Source organism: Prionailurus viverrinus, chromosome E2 (assembly GCF_022837055.1).
Source record: "Prionailurus viverrinus isolate Anna chromosome E2, UM_Priviv_1.0, whole genome shotgun sequence".
NCBI classification, from domain to species: Eukaryota; Metazoa; Chordata; class Mammalia; order Carnivora; family Felidae; genus Prionailurus; species Prionailurus viverrinus.
In genome coordinates, this window is record NC_062575.1 from 10,428,802 (window position 1) to 10,455,381 (window position 26,580).

A 26,580-nucleotide genomic window follows, 5' to 3' on the forward strand; every position below is an offset into this window, starting at 1 on the left:
TCTCTCTCTCTCTCTCTCTCCCTCCCTCCCTCCCTCCCTCCGCTCCTCCCCCACTCAAGTTCAGTCTCTCTCTCGAAAGTAAATGAACATAAAAACAAAACACAACAAAAAGAATGGCTCCTCCTATGAATTTGTAAAGCATTTAGTATCTGTGTAATTCCATAGGCAACTGTCGAACCTCCTCTTGGTGAAAGCTTCCCAGAGGTTCTGACCAATCACAGAAATCCTTTCTTATGAAATTTTACATTCTACTTATAAACGTTGTAACAGCAGGGCTGCAATTCCATTGTTTTGTTCATCCTATAATACTGGGCATAAGATGTTGGTCAGAGACAAAGTTCAAGAAGTGCCTGTTTATTTGAACACAGAGACCTAGTAAAGATGAACTGAGAGAGAGACCTATACATGTTCCTTGACAAGGACATTCACACGATGTCAGTCTAAAGAAACACTGTTGGTGGTCAATAAAGAATGTCAATATTCTTTTTTAATAATCATAGCAACCCACAAGGTAGACAGCATCATTACCATTTAACAGAGTGAAAAACTAAGATTCCAAAGGTCTCTTGTCAAGTAGTTGAAGAAGCCAGACTTGAAATCTAGGACTGTCACCAAAACTTTTTCTTAGCCATGAAAACACATGGGCTTTACAACAAGGGAGTAGGAAGGCTTGCTGTATGGGGCCAGCGGGTTGAACATAGATAGTGGGCTATGCGAATGGCACCCCCAGACTTGTTCAGTGCACACCCTGCACAACTACAAACAATAATGCTCTGATGTGACATTAAGAAACTGAACTTGAGGGGCGCTTGGGTGGCTCAGTCGGTTGAGCATCTGACTTCGCTCCGGTCATGATCTCAGGGTTCGTGAGTTTGGGCCCTGCATCGGGTGCTGTGCTGACAGCTCAGAGCCTGAAGCCTGCTTCGGATCCTGTGTCTCCCTCTCTCTCTGCCCTTGCCCTGTTCACACTCTGTCTCTGTCTCTCAAAAGGTGAATACACATTAAAAAATAAATAAATATATATACATATACACACACACACACACACACACACACACACACACACACATATATATGTATATATATATAAATTAAACTCGAATAAAATGCCAGTATTTCAGCCTATCTCCAAACTGACTCTCACCCATGGCGATGGTAGGTGTGGACATTTCTGGACAATAGAGAAACTAGTGACATTTTTATCACATGACTTTCCAATCCTTGCTCACGCAGTGACAGAGAGTGCTTTCCCGCTTCACTTTACGGGTCCACTTAGATGGAACTAATGGGGTCCCTCACTCGGTCCCAAATGCCCATTGTACACATCACAACCCACCCCGTCTCCCAAGTGCTACTCAGAAGACACTTCCTTGGAGAATTCCTTGCTCCTCATCTGGATGATAGCACTGTCTCCCTCTTCTGAATTTCCTAAACACTTTCCCTCAATCTTTTCCAAGGTTGCCAACAGTGTGATTGACGGAAAGACAGGTATAACCAATGGACACAAGTTCCTTCGACCTACGACCACTAGATAAATGCATGCGACAGGAGACCCATCTGTTTCCCAAGATCCCTGACCTACAAGTCCCCTCCTACTGACACCGACCCCTCGAGGCCCAACATCCTGTCTGTGTTCTCCACAAACATCCATTGCCATTCTCAACCCTGCCAACCATTCTGAATGCTCTTCAGTAACTAACAACAACCCAACCCGAGCACATCTTGAGTGTTCATTGGAAACAGAAGATCAGCTTCTGAGGTATAGCGTCTCCCAGGAGGCTTGGCCTTCAATTGTGCCTGGGTTGTATCCATTCCTCCACGACTTCACCTTTGTGCCACGATCTGTTATCTTTGCCAGCAGACTACAATCTGTGTCCATAGGGAAGAAGTCTTAGCTTGCCCAGCCTTTGTTTGCATGCAGTAAGGAGTAAGCCTTTGGTATAGAATGAATGAATGAATGAATGAAAGAATGAACGAGTCAATGAATACACTGAATCAATGCTATTTTCCCAAATCCTCAAACATTTGGTTTATAAACCATACTCCATAGCCATGTTTTACACTATACTGTTACCTAGAATATGGCAAGAGAAGGAGGGGAAAAGTGCACTTGGTCCTAGCTGATCCATGAAGACAGAGTTATTTATGCTTTGAGGGTAAGACCAGCCCATCATGAGTCAAACGACCAAAGAACCAGACACACGATGTCAAACGTGAAGACTGAGAAGGTGCTTTGAAAGAGTCTATGATCAGCAGTAGCAACCATCACAGGGTTGAGTTACAGTGAAGATTTGTAAACTGAATCATAACATGCTCCAAAAAACGAGACAGACCTTTACAGCCTAAATAAACACCCTGCGGAATATTAACACAATTGTGGCTTTTGGGGATTCCATCTCAGACACGGCAAAAGAATGAGCTCAGTGTAATGTTATGTAAAGGGAAATACTTTTCAATTCCTCCTTGAAACAGAATGCCACGCCATCTGGGGCGTTTCTCAAGCGAGCTGTGGGGAATTCATACTATCTGGAAAGAGTCTGAAATTCAATAGAAAAAAGGGCCTAAGGACCCAAAGTCCCCAATGCAACTGTTTCTCAGACTTACTAAGTGTTAGGTTTTCTTTTTCTTCCAGAAGAGGAAGAGGAAAAAATTACTGTAGAATTCCAAGGTGGATCTCTGCTCAAAGAGCTAGGGCTGCTTGATTTTGAATTCATGGGTGGCAGCATACAACAGAACACAGCAGTTCTCTTGAGCCGCTACCTCAAGCCCAGGGAAGGTTCTCAACACTCCAGCAATCCACCAAGACCATAACTGTCCGAGAGGCTCTCGCACAGCGTGCGTGCCAACGGCAAAAGTCAAGAGGATTTTAGGTGCCATACCAACAAACTTTTACAAAAATGCTTACTTATGGTAACATACTGGAAAAAATATATAATCAGCTACTCAAACTCACAACAATAATAATGATAAAAGAGAGAGGAGAGGGGCGCCTGGGCGGCTCAGTTGGTTAAGTGTCCAACTGCAGCTCAGGTCATGATTTTGTGGTCCATAGGTTCAAGCCCCGCATCAGGCTCTGTGCTGACGGCTCAGAGCCTGGAGCCTGTTTCGGATTCTGTGTCTCCCTCTCTCTCTGCCCCTCCCCCACTCATGCTCGGTCTCTCTCCATCTCTCAAAAATGAATAAACGATAAAAGACATTTTTTTAAAAAGGGAATGATAATACCCACCTTGTTTGCTAGTTATGAAAATTCGAGAGAAATGTAAAATACCTCACATCAGCCGTTAAAGGGATGGTATCTAAAACATGCTATTTTTTTCTCGGCTGCCTATTTCCTAGACCTTGACTACACTTTGGGGACATGCTAGCTATCAATAATTCAGAGATATAAAATATGTATATAATGGTCTCCCATATTTACAAAATACCTATACGTGGTTTCCCACATTCTTACCCGATATCTCTGGCAGGGAAGATCCTCAATAAATATGCAAGGAAATCAGGCAAGTGGAACAAGAGAAATATGAACACATAAAATCAACATCAGTTTAGATGGTCAGTGACGGCCTCGCTGCGCTTCTAAATTTTAAAGGACCCGCATGTTTTAAGAATTTAAGGACACCATCAAGCATTAAAGTAATAATTAACCCAGAGTGGATTCTGCTGTTAAGATAACCCAGCTACACTTTTTTTTTTTCCTAAGTTAGAATAAAGAAAATAATCCAAACCAATCAGCAGGAATAGAGCCGAGCACTGGCTGCGTCCCTGGAGACCACCAGGAATTTTTCATTTCATGCACCATTTACAACTTCTTAGAGTGAATTCCAGAACATCAGTACATACACTTAACGGAAAATAGAAACACGCTTGTTTTTGTGATTTCCTTAAATTTTTGCCTCGTGTTGATTACCTTGATTATATTTTCCCATCCTATCATATACAGGCCCAGCAGCAAAATCTCAACCTCGCTAAATGGCGCAAGGTCTGCCACAGGAAAATACCTACATCCTCTTCCAAGAGGGCTTTCCGGAAAATATGTGTCAATTTGGTAATTATGCCACGAAGAGCCCTTAATCCAGCTGACACGATATCTCAAATGCGGGTGTGATGCTTTGTTGTTACAGTTCAATGTTGTTTCGTTTCGTTCTTCCCCTTTGCGTTCAGCTCTTTATCGCCCTGTGTTCTGGCTCCCTGGGAGTATTTAATACTTTGGACAAACAATGATGAGCACAATAAGGATGGAAGGGTGGGAACAGTAAGGATAAATAAATTCAACCACGCTCATAACCCAGTAACTTCACTTGAACGTAGCTCCCACAGATGGAGCAAATGCAAATGAACCAAAGTCTCTCTTGGCAAACTCCCATTTGTTCATCTGACGAATGATGGTCACGTCCTACAGAAATTCACTGGTGATGTGAAAGTAGTCTTGGGAGGCTAATGTAAAGTTGAAAAAACTCCGCAAGGGAACTCAGAGAGTGTGAGTGTTACTCATATAAATGCAGGAAGGGAAGAAGCTGGCGGACACGGAGGGCTGGGGCTGGCATTATTTAGAGAAGAGGGAGCTGGTTACTTTCTTTGTGGTGCTCAGTTTTCTGGGACACAAAACGTAGTCGTCACTACGGGTGGCCAGAAACCCCTGAAGGGCTGAGTCTGTCACTGAAGTCACCCCTGTGCTCCCACACGCAGCACCACGTCTGAGATGCAATAGAAGTTTGTTGAATCACTGAATCCCTGAAAACTAAATGAGAGATCGCAGGTGACAGCTCCCTGCATCCTTGCTCGTGTGATTCAATCACTGCATGCGCACAGAAATTTGGCTTTAACCCATACAGCCTCTCTCCGTGTTGGCTTCGTCCACAGTGCAGTCACCTCTGTGCCACTTGCCTAATTTGCATCAAATTTAAGGACCACCTGTAATCACTTTTGTAAAAAAGACGACTGAGGGGCACCTGGGGGGCTCAGTCGGTTAAGAGTCCGAATTCAGTTCAGGTCATGATCTCACAGTTTGTGAGTTCAAGCCCCACACCGGGCTCTCTGCTCTCAGTGCCGAGCCTGCTTTAGATCTTCTGGCCCCCCCTCTCTTCCCCTCACCCGCTTGTGTTTTGTCTCTTCCTCAAAAATAAACTTAAAAACTTAAAAACAAACAAACAAAAACGATGCACTGGAAACCAACATCTGTATTTCTCAGTTTTGTCCTCTGCAAAAACAGCTGCTAAGGAGGGTTGCTGTTCTGGCTTTAGTTTTAAAAAATTAGTATGTGTTAAGATAGAGTACTTGCCTGTGTCCAGCTTATACATAAAAAGTGACATGAGGACTCTGGGAAAGCGCTCTATGGTTCACAGAGCTCGTGCGATTTGGCAGTCCGGCACAGGGAATAATTAAATGAATAGGGCACGTGGCCTTAGAAAACACATCCATTACGAAAAAAATCAGAATTATCCGTGACACTTGAGTGAAGGAACGAGCGCTGGCAGTAAATTATTCGGCCATGCCTACTAAGAATCCACTTGCCCTCACAATTGAAAACACTGGCTCGTCTCTTTCACCGTGATTTCCTTGTGGGAGGGTCCTTATATGCACACCGAGCGGTGACTATAATACAGGACCTTGCTCACAGGGGATTCCTGGCATTTGCTGACAAGGCGAAAATAATACCTGGGCATCATTCTCTAAGTATAATGTATCCCTCCAAACGTTCTACTCTGTGGACAAGCGGAAAATATAAAGTCAATGAAGAAATAACTCGCCTCTCTGAAAACAAATTAGCATTCTTTTGAATTAAAATTGTATTTTGTAGCCATAAAGCAATATTAAGCATTACAAGCCATTATTTATAAACTTCTGCAATACCAATCTGCTAAATAAATTCTGCTAAAACATCTTGGGAATGTTCATTTTTTAATATACTTATACAATAGCTGTCTAAGTACCAGATGATGATTTCATTACCGTGACGCAAAAGAGCTTCGTGAAAATATACCTTATGTGGTCACCGGGAAGGGAGGGGGTTTAAAGTGGGGTGGCAGAGGGGAACTTACGTGGACAACAGGAAAAAAAAATTAGCTGGGGAATGTGCTTAAGTGCATGGTCAAGTTACTCGAACAATAAAACGTCTCATGCATTTTGTACATTCCCCTGCCAATGAGGACTCCTGCCTCTGTTTTGCCTAGAGATATATGGAGCTGTAATCGAGTTCAGAAAGCCCCTGACAGCTGTGTGCTGCCATTCAGACCTGAAAGATTCCATGTTATGATAAAAATTAATGTACTCTGACATCCTCTGGGACTCCCTGGGCCCTGGGAATAGCTAATGAAGAAATACAACCTTGCTGGAAAACAGCACGCAGCTCAGGAGTTAAGGATTAGTTCACATACGGTAGCAGTGTGGCCCCTCCCAGACCCCAGTGCCAAAGGGAGTCAACCATCATTGGTTGGAATTATTTCCTGGGTCAGGAGAGGTCAAATAAACAAAAAGCTTTACAAAATAATTGAGCCCAAGTTGGAGGCAGCCTGTCACTTTGTGCTGGTGGCTCAAACAGAAAAAGGTAACTACAACATCTTGGGTCTCTCGTGGGCTGTGATCGTGGACTTGAAAACTTCTCCCCAGGAGACGTGCTTTCTAGAAGATCAGAAGACCGCTGGGCACGTCCCAGTGGGCCGTTCTTCAAGAGGGGCTTGGCAAGGGCCTTGTTGAGCATGGGAGGAATACTGGTCCCCAGAGAGTCGTTTCACTGTCTGAATCACCCTACCTTCTAACACCTTTCACCCCCAAGTACCATGATTTCTTCCAAGAAGGCAAGACACTGGGAATAAGGTTCACAGCGGCATTGCTTCTAATCGCCAGGAATGGACATATGCCCCATGTCTACCAAATGATGCTTGGATATGCAAAATGTGGTCTACCTGTGTAATGGAATATTATTTGGCCATAAAAAAGCAATGAAATACTGATCGTGCCATGGCTCAGAAACATAATGCTAAGTGAAAGAAGCCAGGGGCAAAAGATGAAGTGTTGTATGATTCCACTAATATGGAAGTCCGGAAGAGGCAAATCATTAGAGAGAGAAAAACGAGCTGTTGCCAAGGGCGGAAGCAGTGGTGGGAGGTGGGAAATCACTGCTAATGGGCACAGGCACGAGTTTCTCTTTGGAGTGATACAAATGTTCTGGAAATACTCCAACGGTTGCACAAGCCAGTGGATAGAATAAGAACTACTGAACAGTACACATGATTATTTTTTTTAGTCTTTATTTGAGAGAGAGAGAGACCACAAGTAGGGGAGGGACAGAGAGAGGAAGACACCCAAGAAGACCCCGTGCCACCAGCACAGAGCCTCACATGGGGCTCAATCCCACAAACTATAAGATCATGACCTGAGCCAAAAGCAAGAGTCTGACGCTTAACCCACTGAGCCACCCAGGCACCCCCCCGAATTGTACACTTTAAAATGGTAAATTTTAGGGGCGCCTGGGTAGCTCAGTCGGCTGAGCGTCCGACTCCAGCTCAGGTCATGATCTCACGGCTCGTGAGTTCGAGCCCCGCGTTGGGCTCTACTGAATCTCAGAGCCTGGAGCCTGCTTCGGATTCTGTGTCTCCCTCTCGCTGCCCCTCTGCCACTCGTGCCACATCTCTCTCTGTCTCTCAAAAGTAAATAAACATAAAAAAATTTTAATGGTGAATTTTATGGTCTACAAATTCTATCTCAATTACAAAAAAATCCTTGGCTTCTGAGAAACGTACCATGACACTCTAGGAACGAGCTAGGTGGCCTCCCCTTGGGCTCCATCCACCATGAACTGGAGCAGCTGTGGCTAACAGCTCTCCAGGCCCCATCCACCCTTGCCTCACACTTCCACCAAGAACAGAAAAGGAGACTCAACGGGCGCCTGGGTGGCTCAGTCGGTAAAGGATCCAACGTCGGCTCAGGTCACGATCTCACAGTACAGGAATTCGAGCCCCACAGCGGGCTCCGTGCTGAGACCTCAGAGCCTGGAGCCTGCATCGGAACCTGTGTGTCCCTCTCTCTCTGCTGCTCCCCCACTCGCACTCTGTCTCTCTCTCTCTCAAAAATTAATAAACATTAAAAACAAGTGAATTTCACATAAATAATGGATAAACATTAAAAAAAAAAGACTCAAGCAAGACAAAGTGAGTTCAATGAAAACAAGGTTGTGTGGTTTGGGTGTTCTGGGTTTTTTGTTCGTTTGTTTGTTTTTTTTGACAGTTGATTGATTACACAAAGCTAAATGGTTTTAGTTTGTGACACTATTTTAGCCTATTATTAGGATCTTAACAGGTAATATTACGACCTACCGTAATATTTTGCTGATTTAGTATCTCAACTAAATAATTACAGAAAACTTAGGGAAAAACATATGAGAAACAAAATTTTAAAAAGTATTTGAAATACATATTTAAACACATAGATGTTTAATGTCTTTCCTAGAGAATGCGTATTGTGCCACTGAAAGTAAAAAACAAAACGGAAGGTGATTTCTGAAATACGAACAGCAGTATTAACTATGGATTAGTAACAGTGTGTTCACGGATGGAAATTTATAATGTCTTAGATTTGTTTTAAAGTAATCTCGCAAGAAAGGGGCTTCAGATTGAGTAAAACTGACCATATGTTGATAATTGTAAGACCTAAATAAAGGCTATGGTAAAGCCCATTATACCTCTTTTCTCTCTTGTGTGTATTTGAAAGTCTCCATAGTAATAAATTTTAAGAAATCAAGAGAGATTAATGGAGGACCAGGAAAATGGTCAATTTTCATATGTACGCTTTTCCACATTTTTTCAAATGTTCTGCAATGGGTGTGGACCACTTTTGCTGTCACAAAACTTGTGTATACATGATGGTAAAATAAATAGGTCTGACATCTGCCTGAAAGATCATAAAGGCGGTTGAGCCTTTTATTAAAACGAAACAGAACTAGACCAATGTGATCACTCAGAAACCGTCCCAAGAAGACAAAAACAAACCGAAAAGCAGGATGGGAAGCCCCAGCTGGCAGCCTGCCCCGGCAGGTACTGGCAAACCCACTCTTGTTCCAGTGGTGCAGTTGAGTGCAGTGGCAAATAAAACAAAACAAACCTCATCCACAGCTCCGCTAAGCCTGGCACTCTCCCACAGGATGAAAAAGAGGGAAGAAAGGTCTGCTTGGGCCAAGACACCTGAGGGTCAAACAGGGCAGGGAAGCCTGGGATTGAAATCTATTTTGGTGTCAGGGTCTTTAAAGGTCATAGCGAATTCTCATGGAAAATCAATAGGAAGGCCTCCCTCTAATAGGGTGGCAAGTTCGGCTTGTAGGTGTCACAGCAGAGCTGAGCCTGAGAAAGTTTCTGAAAAATTAACACAGTCACATGCCAGAGCTGTGCTTCTACAATGGAGAAAACCCAAGGAGGAGCCTAGAACACCGCCATCTAAGACAAGGAATGAGCTAGGAATTGGTCATAGTGATAGTGAGAGAGTTGGGAGACGGCCAGTCCTTCCTGACTCCCAGCGCAGTGCTCTGTCCACTTTCCCAGACTGCTCAGCCCCAGTGAGCTCCCCCACGCATCTTCACCAATAAAGGAAAACCTAGGATGTCTCTTCTGCCCCCACCAGGAAGTGGTTTCTCCTCCCCCTGGGTACAATGGGCACAGACGACATGAATCAGTCACTGAAAAGAGAATTTCAGGGACTAACGAACAGAAGCCTTGCACTTGATAATACACAGTTGATGGCCATTAAATAAATATTTCAGATTTCAATAGCAATTGCCCAGTGTTTAAGAAAGAAATGAGAAAAAGTTACATGTAGCATTTCTGGAGGGTAATTTGGCTGTATTCACCAGCAGCATTAAAAGATATTCATATGCTTTGATCCAGAAACTCCCCTTGCAAGAATGGATCCTAAGGAAACAAGAGATCCAAAAGGAGGTATGTGCAGGACCTTACCATAGTGCTTACAATAGCAACAAAAAAAAAAATGAGAGTCGACCTAGCATCTGACAATTCAAGCTTGGTTAAATAACTTTACATATATGCAATGGATTACTGTAAAGCCCCTAAAATTCAAGCTATAGACATATGTTTGGTCAGGCGCCTAGGTGGTTCAGTCAGTTAAGAGTCCGACTCTTGGTTTCAGCTCAGGTCAGGATCTCATAGTTTGTGAGTTCAAGGCCCAGGTAGGACTCCATGCTGACAGCACGTGGAGCATACTTGGGATTCTCTCTCCCTCTCCCTCCCTCTCTCTCTCTCTCTCTCTCTCTGTCTTCTCTCTGCCCTTCCCCTGCTTACATGCATCTCTCTCTCTCAAAATAAAAAAAAAAAAAAAAACTTAAAAAAAAAATCTGTTTAATGACATAAAAAAAAAATTCCCATGGTGTTCTTAGAATGAAGAAAAACAGGGGCGCCTGGGTGGCTCAGCCGGTTAAGCGTCTGACCTTGGCTCAGTTCACGATCTCACCGCCTGTGAGTTCGAGCCCCGCGTCGGGCTCTATGCTGACAGCTCAGAGCCTGGAGCCCGCTTCAGATTCTGTGTCTCCCTCTCTCTCTGATCCTCCCCAACTGGCATTCTGTGTGTCTCTCTCTCAAAAATAAATAAACATTAAAAAAAAATTTCTTTAAAGAATGAAGAAAAACAGATTATAAGAGAATATATGTAACGTAACCACTTCCCAACCACTAAGGTGGCTACGATGAGAAAGGATGGCTGTAATTGAAGAACATGAGGAAGACTAACAAATGTTGGCGAGTTTGTGGAGAAACCGGAAACTCACGCACTGCTGGTAGGAACGTAAAATGGTGCAGCAGCTATAGAAAAGGTTGACGGTTCCTCAAAAAGTTAAACGTAGAGTCACCACATGACCTCACGACTCCACTCCTAGACATACACCCAAGACAAATGACAGTACACATCCACACAAAACTCTGTACACGAATGTTCATAGAAGCATTATTCTTAATAGCCCCAAGGTATAAACTGCCCAAATGTTTACCAACTGATGAATGCATAAAGCAAGTATTATATCAATACAATGGAATCCTATTTGGCAATTAAAAAAAAAAAAGGAGAATGGAGGGCCGATACGTGCGGAACATGGATGAATCTTAAAAACATTATGCTAAGTTGGGGCGCCTGGGTGGCGCAGTCAGTCGGTTAAGCGTCCGACTTCAGCCAGGTCACGATCTCGCGGTCCGTGAGTTCGAGCCCCGCGTCGGGCTCTGGGCTGATGGCTCAGAGCCTGGAGCCTGTTTCCGATGCTGTGTCTCCCTCTCTCTCTGCCCCTCCCCCGTTCATGCTCTGTCTCTCTCTGTCCCAAAAGTAAATAAACGTTGAAAAAAAAAATTATAAAAAAACATTATGCTAAGTCAAAGAAGCCAGACACAAAAGGCCACAAATCCAGACACCATAAGCAGATTGGGGGTTGCCAGGGAGGTGCTGGGATGGAGAGGAACTGCACGGTGACAGCTGATGGGTTAGGGTTTGTTTTCAGGATGACGAAAATGTTCCGGAATTCAACAGTGGTAACAGTTGAACAACTCTGTGAATATACTAAAAACCAATGAACTGAACACTTTAAAGGGTGAATTTTATCACATGTGAGTTAGATCTCAATTAAAAATGCATAAAGAATACATGTAAACAGACTTTCTCTTTTCAGGAAACTATGAACACAGAATAAAAACGGGTACATCAAGCTGTCAACATGGAGTGTCCAGGATGGTGGAATTATGGTTCATTTGTGCTTTATTCTGTATGTTTCCCTAGAATCCCAAAACTTTTCCTGAAGACTTATGGAAATCTTACAGAAAGACCCTGAGAAAGTCTTCCAGAGAGGTGGTATGGCTACATTCAGGACAGACGGGTTGACTGTCCAGGGGTCGGGTCTCAGAACTGCCTTTTCTGAGTAGCTACATAAAACACAGCAAGCACATGACAAGACGTGAGAGGAACAAATATGTGTCGTGGGGAGAAGGGCACTTTGACCAACCGAAAACTTCAAACCCTGGCAGTATCTATCCAAGCCCTGTCATAAAGGGGCACATCACACGGGGCAGACAGCCACCCCGGCTTCCTCACTCTGAGTTCCCAGAGCCCCCCTGCAGGTACCCCACCTCCGTGAGCTTTCTGCACTGGGCATCGTGGAAGGCAACAGTGGGCACAGCCACCTTTTACCACAGATGGGCTCTTCTCCAGACACAGATACACCCTTGACATATAAACACTTCTCGCTTTTAATCCTCAGAATGCAACTCAGACCCTCCATTGCACTCCATCTCACAGATGAGGAAATGGAGGGTCAGAGAAACAAAGTTAACTTGCTCGGGGTCCTACGCTGTCAAGACAGGCTTTGAACCTGAGCTGGTCTGACACCACACTAATGGTGGTCTGTGAGAGACCTCTGTCAATGCTCTGAGCTGCTTTAAGGGAGGGGATGACAGCAGAAGAGGTGAAGCAATTATCCCTGCTGAACTCCAGGTGGGCAAATGATAACCACCACTCCAGCCCCAGTGAGCCCCAGTGAGCACACAAGAACCGCCTGGGAAGATTCTAACGGCCCAAGTCCCAGGGCACATCCCAGAAACTGGAAGTCAGAATGGGAGTAGCAGCCAGGCGTCAGCGTTTTTTAACAGTGCCCAGCTGACTCCACGCACGGCTGAGCTGAGACCCATGGGTGATGGTCCCTCGGGGGCTCGGAGATATGATGTGGCAAACTGAAACACCTCTGTCCTTTTAGGCGGAGACATCGTGCCCAGATCCGTTTCCCAAAGCCACATCGTTTGTCAACCTTCCCATTACTTGTGCTTCTCAGACAACCACGAACCTTTTCTTCTTTCTGTTTTTGGTTATCAATTACTGCATAATGTCAGCTAAAACATCTTTTTGATTACGAGTCGGTGTCTGAACTGTAACAGAAGTAGAAGCTTTTGAAAGGCAAAATAAGAACTTTTGCCGCTAATTGAGAGGATCTGTTTCCATTTTTCTGAATGACAAGGTGTTGGGTAGATTTTTACGAAATAAAGAAAACAAAGGACTCACAATATCAAAAACACAGTGTGGTGACAGGTAGTTCCACTAAAAATATCATCTTCCTTGGGGATTTTCAGCAGGCTGCCGCGGCACAGCACCGTTGATTTATTTCAGATGTATATTCGAGTTTTGGGGCTGACAAGAGTTAGCTTCTCAACAGTTTACTGGGGAAAAGATACGGTTCCCACGTTATTAAAACATGAGCGCTGTGGGGCTGAAGCACACGTCCCCCACATGTCAATTCTATAAAAGCAGAATTCGGACGTGACAATGGGGGTGCCTAGGCGGTACCCGGAGAAAACCCAAGCTGGGTTCACAAGCCAAGACGGGACGTAACATTCTCGACCACAGGCAGTGAAACGTTTTTCCTGAGTCTTACAGAAACCAGAGGTCTCTGAGAGTAATCACGGGCTTGCTGCGTAGACGACTAGGAGGGTGGTCTCAGCACAAGTCAAAGAACAGGCCTGGCAGGTCCCAGAAAGTGCTGGTCCCTGTGCACACCCCGTGATGCCAGGCCGCCAGGGCCACGTGGTCTGCCCTGCACCAGGGGAGCCCATGGTTTCCCAGAAAGGAACTTTTATGGTATGGTTTTGTTTAGTCTCGTTTTTTTTGTTTTTGTTTTTTGCCTGCAGGAGCTAGTGTATATATGATTACTTTAAAATTTGCTTCCCAAGATCTGTAAATATATAACCTCAATAACACCCATGGAAGTATCAGTTCAAGAACTGGGAATGGCTGAGAATCGGCACGTTGAAAACAGAGTTCGGGTCACCAAAGAGAACTGTGGTTTTCCATTTTTATCCTTGCTTTCTCCCTCCCAGCCACCCAACCCACCCTATCCATCCATTTCTGTGAGCTTATTATAAGGCAGTATATGTATGTAATCATCACAAAGAGTGATGACAGTGATAGCAACGACATAGCTAAAATTTATTAAATGTTTATCAGGCATCAGGTACTAGGTTTTACAGACATCATGCTATTTAATCCTCTCAGCCACCCACGATGGGATTGCCATCATCTCCTACTTGTACTGATGAAGAAACTGAGGATGGGAGAGATTAAGGAATGTGCTGTGGTCTCCACGCCAGTCAGGTGTGGGACAGAAATCCAGAGACGAATTAGCCAAGGCTGCTGCCTCTGTGGGGATGAGCCCCACAAAGAAAAATCAGTGGAGAAAAAAGCATCCCCAAAGGATTCAAGCGTGATGATGGCGTGTGTTATTGATACTCTGAGAAGTGACTTATCAATTCAACCATGGTGTGGAGGTGAGAGTAGGGAACATGGAGACTCTATACAGGATGCGACAAAGTCATCCGGTGAGCAGGTGGTGGACAGTGAGCAGGTAGGAGAGGAGGGGCTCAAGTCAGGAGCACAGGCCCAGAATCAGGAGGCAGAGCCTCTCAGCATCTCCCTACGCAGAGTACAGAGACACGGGATTGGGAAGACACAACGGTACATGAAGGTGGAGGAGGGGCCAGACCCCAGAGGCCTTGGGAGGCCACACCAGCAAGTAAGTGCAGCCTTGGCAGTTCAGGTGGCAAGACATCACCGAAAGGTCCCTCCCTCCGCAGGACAGTGTCAGGGCTGGGTTTGTGTTTGAGAGTGATCACGGTGGCAGTTCAGGGGCATAAATAGCAAAATGACCCCTTGGTCTACTTCTGTCTACCTGATCAGCATCATGATGAAGGCAAGTGGGAAGTAAGGGGAAATGAACACTGACATCTGGAATAAATGTACAAAGACAAGTGCAAACGAGAGTAACTAGTTGCCATTTCTGCTTACCCTGACTCTGCAGACAAGACCCCTTCTATGTCTGGTGGAAAACAGCCCAAGTTCCATAACTGAAGGCAGGAGCTTCTCTTCCATTGGGCTTAACCTCCTTTTACATATTTCAGCAAAATGACTTCCTCTTGGTGATAGCAAATTGGCTGGAAGGAGCGTCTCCTTCAACCTTGAAGTGACCTTAATAATTGTCCCAGGAGGCAGAGGTTGTCATCCATCCTATTAATGGGACAAATTGCCTTTGGAGGCAATGCGTCCTGCATGATGCATTTCCCAAATGAGACAGATCTTCCTGATTCTCCAAACTACTGTCTAAGCCGAGCTCAGAGGCAGCACAGATTGTGGACCCACTCGTAGCCTCACTCCCTACTGGCGAGCATGACCTTGGTCAAGGTCCTTAATCTCTTTAAGCCTTGATATCTTGATCTATGAAATGTGGCTGCTCATTGAATTAGGCTGAACCCTAAGACACCGCCATTCTTCCACCATTTGTGACCTACCCTGAGTCCTAGTGAGGATAAAACGAGACGACACAGAAGTACTTAACAGTGCTTGACACATAATAAATAGGTGACAGATATGAGCAATTACTATCATCATCATCATTACACGGTTCCAAGCCTCAATTAGGACTTCAGTGTCTTAGTATTTAAACAACACTTAGTTGTCTTAGGTGACCTGCTTTCCCATATGGCAGTATTTCCAAACCTCAGCAGAGCACGCCGTTCTATTCAAATTCTTATCTTTTCTCCAAGCCTCTAAGTATCAGAGTACTTTCTGCAGGGCTGAAATTAACCAAGTACACAAATGCTGGCTATATATACTTATTTATCTTGATCGGGCTAACATAATCCATTTTCTAAGAAAAACGGCATGTATTTCTCATAGTAAGACAAGATGCTATCAAAATAAGTCCCATTTCAAGAGACAGTGGGTTCTGGCCCAAGAATTAGCAAGCCACAACTCCCAGACCAAATCCCAACCTCAACCCACTTCCTGTTTTTATGAATAAAGTTTTATTGGAACACAGAAAAACACCCAGTCATTTCTCACTTCTCAGTGGCTACTTTTGAATTACAAAGATCTCACTCAACAATCAAGATGCACTCAACACTAGCTGCAACAGAGACCATTTGGCTGACAAAGGCAAAAATATTAGAATAGATTTTTATGTATCTGCCTGATTCTCTATGCAAAAGCTTTGCTGACTTTTACTCTAGTCCAGTGACTTAAGCGTTCATTGTTGAAAACCAGCAATAAAATTAATATTATTTACTAGAGCTAAAGACATAACATGAGCTATGTATACACTGCTGGGATGGTGAGCGTAGGAGAAGGCAGCCACAGAGTAATTGTACCTGTCCTCCAAAGCTGGGTTTTTATTCTTCCTGGAAGGGAAGTTTTTTTGTGTGTGTCTTCAATTAACATATATCACTTTGATGTCATGAAACATGATAGTGATGGCTGAACTGAGAAATCTGTTGGGAAATCAAAACTGTTTATTTTGCAAACATCGTTGTGGTTAATTCGAACACAGTTTCATGTATTCCTTAGCTGCGATGGCTTTTAATGACGGTCAAAGCCTCACTGAATTTTTTTTTTCTGACAAATTTAATTGCAATGTGGCCCCTAATTAACTTAATAAATATTCTCCTCCACTAAGGATTTGTTTTTGAAGAGAGTCATCATGGAAAGCTATCAAAAAAAAAATCCTCAAGCTTCACAAATATTCTAAGAGAGAAATAAGGCTGGGTAGAAGTGAGGCAGCAAATGGTGTAATGCTAGTGCCTAGCCCAGTTCCTGGACCATTGTAAACACCGAATAAATAACGATGTGAAGGGAAAAAGTTAAAACACACACACACACACACACACACACACACACACACACACACACACACAGAAAAGAAGGGGAGCAGAAGGCAGATGGGTACTTTGGTACCACAGAAGATACAGGCTGATTATTTTCAGAAGGTCCCACTATACCTTCCCACTGTACCTGTACATTCAAAGCAGGATGCTCTTATGGCAACACTAGTCATCTGGAAAAGCTACCGAAAGCCAAGGGAAACAGATGTAGCAATAGCAAAGAAAACAGATCTAGCCATTTACTCTGAGATCCTCAGCGGAGCGCTGCGATGATGACAATCATTTCTGTTTGGATCTTGTCATGCTTCCAGCTTGCAGGCAACATGAAGGTCATTTTCCCCCTTCTCTTGGTTGCCAGGAATCTCAAAGCTCATTCTGAGGTCCAATTTTTAAGGATTTCAAAAGATTATTAAGATCCACTGCTTGGCTAGGGCCACATCTTACTAGTCTGCTTTTATCCCCTTTCTCTGTGGAAGTACATTTCTTATTTCTTTAATTGTTTTTAATGTTTACTTATTTTTGAGAGAGAGGGAGAGGCAGAGCGTGAGTGGGAGAGGGGCAGAGAGAGAGAGAGGGAGACACAGAATCCAAAGAAGGCTCCAGGCTCCGAGCTGTCAGCACAGAGCCCAACACAGGGCTTGAACTCACGAACCGGGAGATCATGACCTGAGCCGAAGTTGGATGCTTAACCGACTGAGCCACCAAGGCGCCCCAGCAGATTTCTTCTTTCTATTTTATCATACTGCAGGTATTCTTAAAAACCTCTCAGATCATTTTAAGATCAAGAAAAGCAACAAATACAAATTAATAATAGTCACAGACAGTGCACTGAGATGTGCCTTGTTGTTTCATGTATCATGGCTTTCCTCCTCAACAACCATGAAAAAGGTATGTAACAATCTACTTTACATAGATCTGGAAAGTAAGGCCCAGAGACGCCAAGAGTTTGCCCAAGACCACACAGCTAGTATATAGTAGAGCTGGGATTTAAATCTAAGTTCAGTTGAGCCACAAAATTCTATTCTTTCCACACCAGGGGTTAGCACACTATGGCCCCTATGCAAATCTGACCCATCGTCTGTTCCTCTAAATAAAGTTTTATTGGAACACAGTCATGCTCACCCACTGAAATATTGTCCATGGCTGCTTTCACACTACAGAGGCAGAGCTGGGTAATTGCAACAGAGATCTTACAGCCTGAAAAGTCTAAAATGCTTACTCTCTGGCCGTTTATGTAAGAGATTGCTGGCCCCTGCACTACACTATACTACTTGGAGTTAGTGTTTTCATTTAAATTTTTTTTAATGTTTGAGAGAGAAAGTGAGAGGGAGTGAGCATGGGCGGGGGAGAGGCAGAGACAGAGAGAGGGCGACACAGAACCTGAAGCAGGGTCCATGCTCTGAGCTGTCAGCACAGAACTCAAAGCAGGGCTCAAACCCACAAACTGTGAGATCATGACCTGAGTTGAAGTCGGACGCTCAACTGACTGAGCCACCCAGGTGCCCCGTTTAATAAGAAATGACAGTATATAAAATGCTTTTGAAATTTTTGAAGAATTATATAAAAAGATGCTTAGAGAATTAAATTTGAGAAGGCAAAGAATTTCCTTACGAGGGACTCATTCTTCCCTGATATCCCTAGATATAGTAAATGCTTCACAATATAAATTTTCAACATCCTAAGATGGAAAATGTATGGGATGGGAAAAAAATTAACTTGTAGCCTTTTTAAATTTTTCCTTAAAAAGTCATAATTAAGATCTAGATTTAGAGAGTTCATTATAGCAAAATCTGCCTCTCCTTTTTTCTTTTCTTTTAGATTTCATACTGGGAAGAAAAGCAATACAATCCTCGGTTGGGCAAACCAGAAATGGATTTCTCATGTTGAGCAAAGAGTAAAAAGAGCAATGCAGATATGTCGGCTAAAACATTATTCTTAAAATTGAGCTGAGGAGAAAAAGAAAGATTAAGCTGTAATTTACACATCGGTCCTCGGGGTAATTTATCCCTCAAAATGTAGAATTTATTTATAATTTATGGCCCACCCATTTCCATAGAAAGATTTGAGATGGCAAAATTTGGAATAAGAATCCAAGAATATTATATCTGGGATTAGTAGATTCAAATTCTGAAAGCAATTTAGTAAAAAGTAAAAATAAGTAACTTTGTTCAAGACTGTCCCCCTCAAATGTTTAAAAAATAAAGAACAGAAAACTGTTCTCTTAGCACTTTTTTTTAAAACGTCACTATTCTGTATTATTTTCTAAATGAAACAAAGTCTACTTTCCTTAAACTATACTGGAGACAGAAAGCTGAGAAGGAAGTGTAGAAATCCATGATCGAAAATATAGTTCTAGAAACCTTCAGAATTGTGTATATTATTTTAATATGAACTATCGATTTCAATTAATTTCCAGAACAAATCAAAACCCTTGGTCAATAGCGTAAGAGCTGATTGGTACCTGGGATCCCAGCCAAGAATTTCCTAGATTAGATGCCATTAGTAACTCTTAAGATTTCAGGATTGGAATCGAGGTGTCCGTTATTTCAGGAGTATCTGGAACTCAAACGTTATAATATCTTGTGAAAAACAAAAAACAAAAAACAAAAAAAACCTACAGAGCTCCGAGGTCCAGCAGCTGGTGAAAATACGCACTTTTCAGTAAGCCAAGCAGCTAGAAACTAGGAATGAAAATGCGTCACAGCAGCACAAACAACCAACTATCGTGGCAGAGCTCATTCCAGAAAATGCCAATATTGGGTCTGAATGATTAGTAAAGGTCCCAGCTCTTCGTACTCTGACGGATGCCTCTGCCTGCCAGGCGGTGTGGAGCCTGGCTGCTTTCCAGGATTGCAGCTTAAACAAAATTTCCTTCAAAATTCAGTTTGGTTGGGACTTACCACAGGCTTTGGCTTGGAACTTTCCAGTAATGCCCAACATAATTCGACCTGAGACACACTGGCCGACCACCACCACCACTAACTCTGGGGAGAACTGTCTGGAAGCAGGAGGAGGATTCTGGGCCTGACCACCCAGAAGACTGAGTAAAGAATAACAGAAGGAATGAATCCAAATGGAGGTGAGCAGAGGAATGGAGGGGTCAGGGCGTGCTGAGCCCAGGAAAGCTGGCGTTGGCAAGTAGCCATGTCTGTCCTCTCCATGGTAGACTATGCTGTCCCTATGCAGCACTCTTGCCCCAGAATTAAAGAGGCACTGGACCAAGCCACTAGAGTTACCTACACTTCACAAGAAACTTGGGAGACAAAAGAACAAAAGAACACGATAAATGGCACCACAGGGATGTAGTCCCTGACGTAAAGAACACAGAAAACTCTAGAGGACAACCCTGTCCCTTAACCAAGTAAGTTGCATTAATTAAAAGAAGGTTTTTTTGAGGGGAAACCTATAAAGTGCATTCACTTAGTCTGAACAGACAACTGATCTAAACAAACCGAAAGAGAGAGAATAGATTGGTCGCCTGGGTGGCTCATTCGGTTGAGTGTTCGACTTCAGCTCAGGTCATGATCTCTCGGTTCACCCACCAGCCCTGTGTCGGGCTCTGTGCTGACAGCTCAGAGCCTGGAGCCCCCTTTGCATTCTGTGTCTCCCTCTCTCTCTGCCCCACCCTGGCTCATGCTCTATCTCTCAAAAACAAGTAAGACATTTTAAAAACATTTAAAAAAAAAAAAGAAAGAGAGAAAATAAAAATGTTTCTTGGTTTTAATGGTTTTAAGCTGCTAGCTTTTCGAGCAACTTCTTACTCAGATACATCCCAGTACAGGAATCCGTACTAAAAGGTGGGACTGAGTGAGGCATGAGACATAGCAAGAAGGAGAGTTGTGGATTCAGACACACTTGGGCTCACACTGCGGATCCACCACTGGCTGCAGCTGGAAACCTGATCTAACCTCTCTGTGAAAGGCTGGAGCCTTTCCATTCGTAAACTACAGACAAAGGTGACTAATGCCTAGGGTTGGAGTAAAGAGAGAATACACGTGTAGGTGCTTAGCGCCTTGCCTTGCACAGAATAATCAACAAGCCGACTAGCAGCTATGATTGCATATAATCATCAGCAGCGCTCATTCTAAGAGTGCCTCCCACCACCATCTCCACCCCTTACCCACCCCCCACCCCTGCAAAGAAGCAGATCTCCGCAGAGATCCCGGAGGAGGCTGAATCCACATCTCCTGGTCGAAGGCAGAGGGAGGGCGGACCCGCAGGATGACGGACCGCATCTTTCACCAGCGTTTCGGCTGAGCATCTGTTTCTAGCTTTCTCTGCGTTGGGTTGCACAATACACTACGTCTCCCGGGGCGGGGAAGCTCACGTGAGCTGGAGCAGGATCCGGGGGGAACTCGCACGGGAGCAAGGAGCCTGACCGTGTTGCTGGTGTGCCCAAGCGCCTGAAAACGTTACGGTAGATGGGGGTGTCCAATGGAATTGCGACGTGAGGGTTTTTTCCTCTCCTCGGTCCAACGGCGCCAAGAGGAGGCTGGTTCTGAACCGGCAGCCTTTCTTTCACTTGTCATTATGTTTTACACACAAGGAGATTTTAATGTCTGAAGATGGGCGGTGATGAGAAGGAGGAGGCTACACGTGTTTTTTGGCAGCCTAGTCACCAGTACTTAAATTCACTTCTGACAGCGCTCGGAATCTAAAGCCCTGTAAGTACCAAGCTGTCATCTGCCTTTCCAGGAGAGACTTCGCCCTGGCGGTGTTTCAAAAGTAAAATCACTCACTTTTTTATGCATATTTTCGCCACCACAATATTGCTCTAAGCCGTGTGAAAGACTGCATCTCGAGAGACGTATAAAAAGAGGTTTGCGGTACCGGGTTTTGCTAAAAAGGAAAATCGCCTTCGTTTCTGAACCCAGAAGGACAAAAATTCAGCCATTTGCCAAAATCTGGGATTAGGGCAAAAGAGGTGCATCTGAGGGCGGGGGGACTACAAAAGGCAGCTGAACGTGAGGATGTCTGAACTCCTTTAACTGACGGTCCTGTTAGGACTTGGACGGCGGTCCCATTATGTAACAGCTGGCGTGCCTCAGCACCGCTCGCATCCAACGAGGAAGCCGAGCGAGGCAGCCTGTGCGAGCCTCTGCCAGAGCCTCTCCGTGTCAGGGACAGCGTGACAGTCAGAAGCGGACGGAAGTCCCACGGCTGCACCTGACCCGCCAAGTGACCCTGCGAGAGCCACTCCCCGCCTCTGATCTCAGTTTCCACCGCAAGTCAAGCAGAAGACAGGACCGCGCGGTGGGTGAGGGGAGGCCCGGAGTGACGGCCGCAGGGGCCCTCCGCCCCTCCTGCTTCCCAGCCGCGGGGCCCCCCGTAACCAGCCTTTCGCGTCCAGTCATGCTCCCCTCGTCCGTGTAACAGACTAGGAGCCAGCGGTCAGGGAGAAAATGCGCAGGAAGGTTCTTGACACGTGGCCCACAACGCATGCTCGATAAATGAGTGGCTACTGCTCGCTGTTGCTGCTGGGACTACTGCTATCCTTGCAAACAACCACAGAAGTAACAGGTTGAGGAGTTAGCCATTCAGCAACGAAACTGCTTGCTGGCACCTGAGGTTTACGGCTCATCTGAGGTGAAGTGGGCTTCTCGCGGCCCCCGCTGCCTTCCCAGAGCCCAGAAGAGGGGCCAGAGCCCTGGAGGCACTCACTGAATGTGTGTTAAGTGAACAAGCAAGTGGAGACACGAGTGGAGGAGGTAGACACGAGCAATCGTCTTAAGAGGGACTGGGGCACACGGGACCTGACGTCCTCCGGAAAACAGCAGCGAGGGCCAGCAGCCAGCAACTGCCAAACAGGGCACAGAACAGGCACGGCAGACTCAGCCAGGTCTGCGGGCTTGGTGGGGACGTTACCCAGCCGTTCTGTGAGTGCGGGGCCTGCATTTACGGGGATGGAGCCACTCCGCCACCAACTCCAACTCTGTGTGTCAGCCTCAAGGACTCGGGCCACTTGCCAGCTCCCGAAAGGGCTTGGGAGAACAGACTTCCTGGCAGTGTGAAAGAGCAGAGTGAGAAACTGAGGCAGACTCAACAGGGGCTGGCCACAGGCCAGCACCTTTGGAATATCTGCTTTCAAATGCCTCTGCCAACATCCGTCATCTGCTTGGAGAACTAGAAAACCACTGACTGCTTCCCAACAGAGCCTAACCCAAAGACAACGGGTCATTTGTCAGCCTTCTCCAAATTTGGTCATTCTGGGGCCACTTGTGGAACTATTGTACCCTTGGCACTATGTAAACTGTCATTAACTTAACCCTCATGTCCAAATCAATGCACTAAAAAAAAAAAAAAAAAAAATTAAATGCAGTTATTTTTTTAATGAAATTTAAACCACTGTGTCAAACGAGAAACCACTACTGGTGGCCCTCCATGTGAGGAAACCATACAAATAAACCCTTGGGAACAAAATATCGTAATTAAAACTGAGCTAGCCTCCATTGCTTTCCCCGGCTCCGGGTCTGAGGGCCGCTGTGTCTCTGATAGAAAGGGAGGCCGGCATGTGGTGGCATGAATGCTCGCCAGCCCTGAGCTAAGGCTTCCTCCTTCGGGCGTGTTGAAAGACTATAAACAAGAAGGAGAGGAAGGAGCGAGTTTCTCACGACGTGAGTCCATGTGTCGGAGCCACGTTGGCGCGCCACGTAAGCTCACTGCACACGTGGATACGGTGGAACCTTCTCACGCTCTCGATTCTCGGCCCCCTTGCGGTACTGGGTAACTGAGGCTACTCATTCCCGGATGCAATTAAAACACGCTTTTCCTCGATCCCGAGACGCACTGCCAAAATGTCTGTAATCAGGATGCATCGTACAATCGGCTGGCTTTTATTAGCCACTTTAACTAGTGCTTCAACAGTGTCTTTCCATTTTTATTGGGGGGGAGCTGTTATTAAACTGAAGGCACATCTCATAATGAGGGTGACTCAAGAAGTCAAGAAAATATGGGACACCCTAACGGGGCCAATATAAATGAGCCTGCCGCCTGGATGCCAAGACAACACAACAGCCTTGTGCTTGCGTTCTCCCAATTGTGTTCATCTGATAAAGACATTACAATAGCAAGATATTATGATCTATAACCCTCCACTGAAACACTCACACATTCTTGGCCTTGAACGCTTGAGCAAAATGCTGCACGCTACGGAGCAGAGCGAGGTCCAGGGTCATTGCTTCTACCTTGGCTTTGTGCTGGAATGAGAGAAAATAAAAAGAAATGATAAATAACAGCAAGTTTAGTTCATGGTATCAAGTTACAGTAAATGTGTTATGGAACATGTTGGAATTCCCCTGTTTAATATTAGACGCCCAGAGAGAATATAAATCATCGGAATGAATGGAAGAACAGGGCTTTTACTGCCAAGTTTGGGAGGATGTGAGGCTGGGAATCCGCTAAAACCACAGGCTGGGGATTGTGCTGTTTCACTCAGCGCACAGAAGACGCTCCAAAGGGTCTTCAGGCTCACACATCTCCTCTCCATCTGTGTCCTAAAAAAAAAAACTATGAAAATAGGGGAACGCCAGGACAAAGCCTGGCTCGTGCAAGAATTCAGTAGATGACATTTTAATCTCAAAAGCTGCCATCGGGGCTCTGGAATGATTCCATCGAGCCTGCATCAGAAACTAAAGACGATTCATTTCTAGAAAATACAAAAGCAGGCAAAACTCATTTATTCCAGTGGACCCTGAGTGACCCAGGTCCCGAACAGCCCTCTGGTTTAGCAACCCAGAAAACTACAGCTGGGTGGGCGCATGCAGATAATAAGAGTGGCTGCTACCTCTCCAGGGCGGACTTTGCAGCGGGCGTTTCCTTGCATCATCTCGTTTCTTCCCTGGAACAACCGAGTGGGTTACACTCTCCCCGTTTTACATGTGGCCCCTTGTAAGAGATCACAGAGCTCACAAAGGTGGGGGGCAAGGGTTCAGCACAGTCTGACGCCGAAGCCCTCGTTCCCTCTTTGCCGGAGACTAGAAGGCCCGGAGCCTCAGGATTTGAAGCAATCGTGCTCCACTGGACAGCATCCTAACACATTTCTGGAAAGCTCAGGGTTGCCTCTCAGCCTTCCCCAGTGTTTATGGGGCACTCCCCACTTGTAAGTCTGGCTGGGCTGCAGCGTATGAGATTAAATATAACCACTTCTTTTTTCATAGTTTATGTATTTTTGAGGTGGAGGGGGGAAAGAGAGAGAATCCCAAGCAGGCTCCACACCGTCACATGGATCCCGACGTGGGGCTCGAACTTGTGAACCGTGAGATAATGACCTGAGTCACAACCAAGAGTCAGATGTTTAACTGGCTGTGCCACCCAGGCACCCCTGAATACTATCACTTGTTAGACCTATCTCCTCCAAAGGATGCACAGCCAAGAATGTAGGGGCCGCCTGCTCATTCAGGTAAGCAAAGTCCCAGGAAACAAACGGTGAGCCTGGGAGTTCTGGTCTACACTATGCTGCTAGTGACAGTGAGACTAGTAGCGTAACAAGCTACTTCCGATGCTATGAATGGGGATGCGATGGCACAGTGGAGAACGTCCTCCACCTCAGCCGTCTTATCAGGGAGAGACACAATCTGTGCTGAGGTGCTTAGCGTATCTGTGCCCATTGATCTTGGCCGCCTAAGTCCTGGGCTGTAACCCAGCCTCGAACATTAAGCATCAGGCACGGGAAGCCGGGAGGCCAACTGACTTGGGGCCATTTAATATTCCTGAGGGTCAGTTTCCTCATTTGTAAAAGGTGAACATTAACTACCTTCTCACCGACTTGTGAGAAGAAGTATAAAGCACCCAACATCCAGCTTGGAAGACAGAAGGGATTTAGTAAACTTTATGAGAAGGAGAGAAGACGTCTGCCGTGCCAAATTCCTTCCCTGACGCGAGTCTGCGACGAACGGTGGTGCGGGTGCACTCCAGTGCAGCGTGGTGGATGAAATGACGCTCACGAAGACCGCATGGGACCAGCTCGCTGTGACATCCTGGAGGATCCAGGTCATGTGTACTCACAGAGCCCAGTTTTAGGGAGATGGGTGTACGGTGATTAAATGACGTCCCCAAACCCAAAAGCACATAGGCAGCGAAAGCAAGCTGGCCAACGTAGATGTACGTTCCTGGGACAACAGCGGCAGAGGCACAAACATGCCGATTTGGGAAGGAGGAGGGCAAGCATTTGACCTGAGCCAGGAAGAGGGAAGGTGCCAACGCGTGGGTGTTAAGAGTCTCCTAAGATCACTGGGGTGCCAGAGGGGCTCAGTCGGTTGGGTGTTCGACTCGATTCAGCTCAGGTCATGGTCTCGCATTTTGTGAGTTCGAGCCCCACATCCACCGCCCCCTCAAAAATAAATAAACATTACACAAAAAGTTTCCTAAGATTAGAGAATAGTGGGGCTGGGGGATCCACAGTGATTGAGGCCACACCCCTCGTTCTATAGACAAGGAAAGCGCCAGCGGCAGAAATGAGCACACGTGAGTGAGGCTGTACCCTGTGGACAGCTTGGGCCTCCTGGCCAGGAGAAAAACCCCGCTCGCTTTCTGTCTACACAGCTGGTGTGTCTGATGACTGAAATCTCTTGGGAGAACCAAGCCTGACAATGGCTAACTTTTATTCCCCATAGGTTCTTATGCTTCATAGATGCTGGACCACCCAATTTGACATTAACAGTTAGCAGATACAGTGGCCTTTCACCTCATCCAAACCCCTCTGGCTCCAGCCTCACCACTTAGAACATTCACTTAGCATCTTAGACAACTCTGAATGTATCACAAGAGGAAAGTCAGATATTCATTTTGTTGGGGAAGGAATGGTGAGGAAGGACACTGTTCCTCTCAGCCAAGCCCCTTAGGGACACCCCAAGGGATGTGCAGGCAACGTATCATAAAAATGCATATAAATATTTCCTTCATACAACAG

The 26,580-nt window shown here is 45.4% G+C and overlaps 1 protein-coding gene across 2 annotated transcripts in view; it reads right to left on the reverse strand.

Moving 5' to 3' along the window:
• WWOX (WW domain containing oxidoreductase) overlaps nt 1–26,580 on the reverse strand; it is a 980,664-nt gene that overhangs the window by 703,445 nt on the left and 250,639 nt on the right. For both annotated transcript variants that reach the window (XM_047835363.1, XM_047835364.1), the window contains exon 6: nt 23,781–23,869. In XM_047835363.1, coding sequence (XP_047691319.1) covers nt 23,781–23,869 — 89 coding nt within the window. The remainder of the gene's footprint in view (nt 1–23,780; nt 23,870–26,580) is intronic.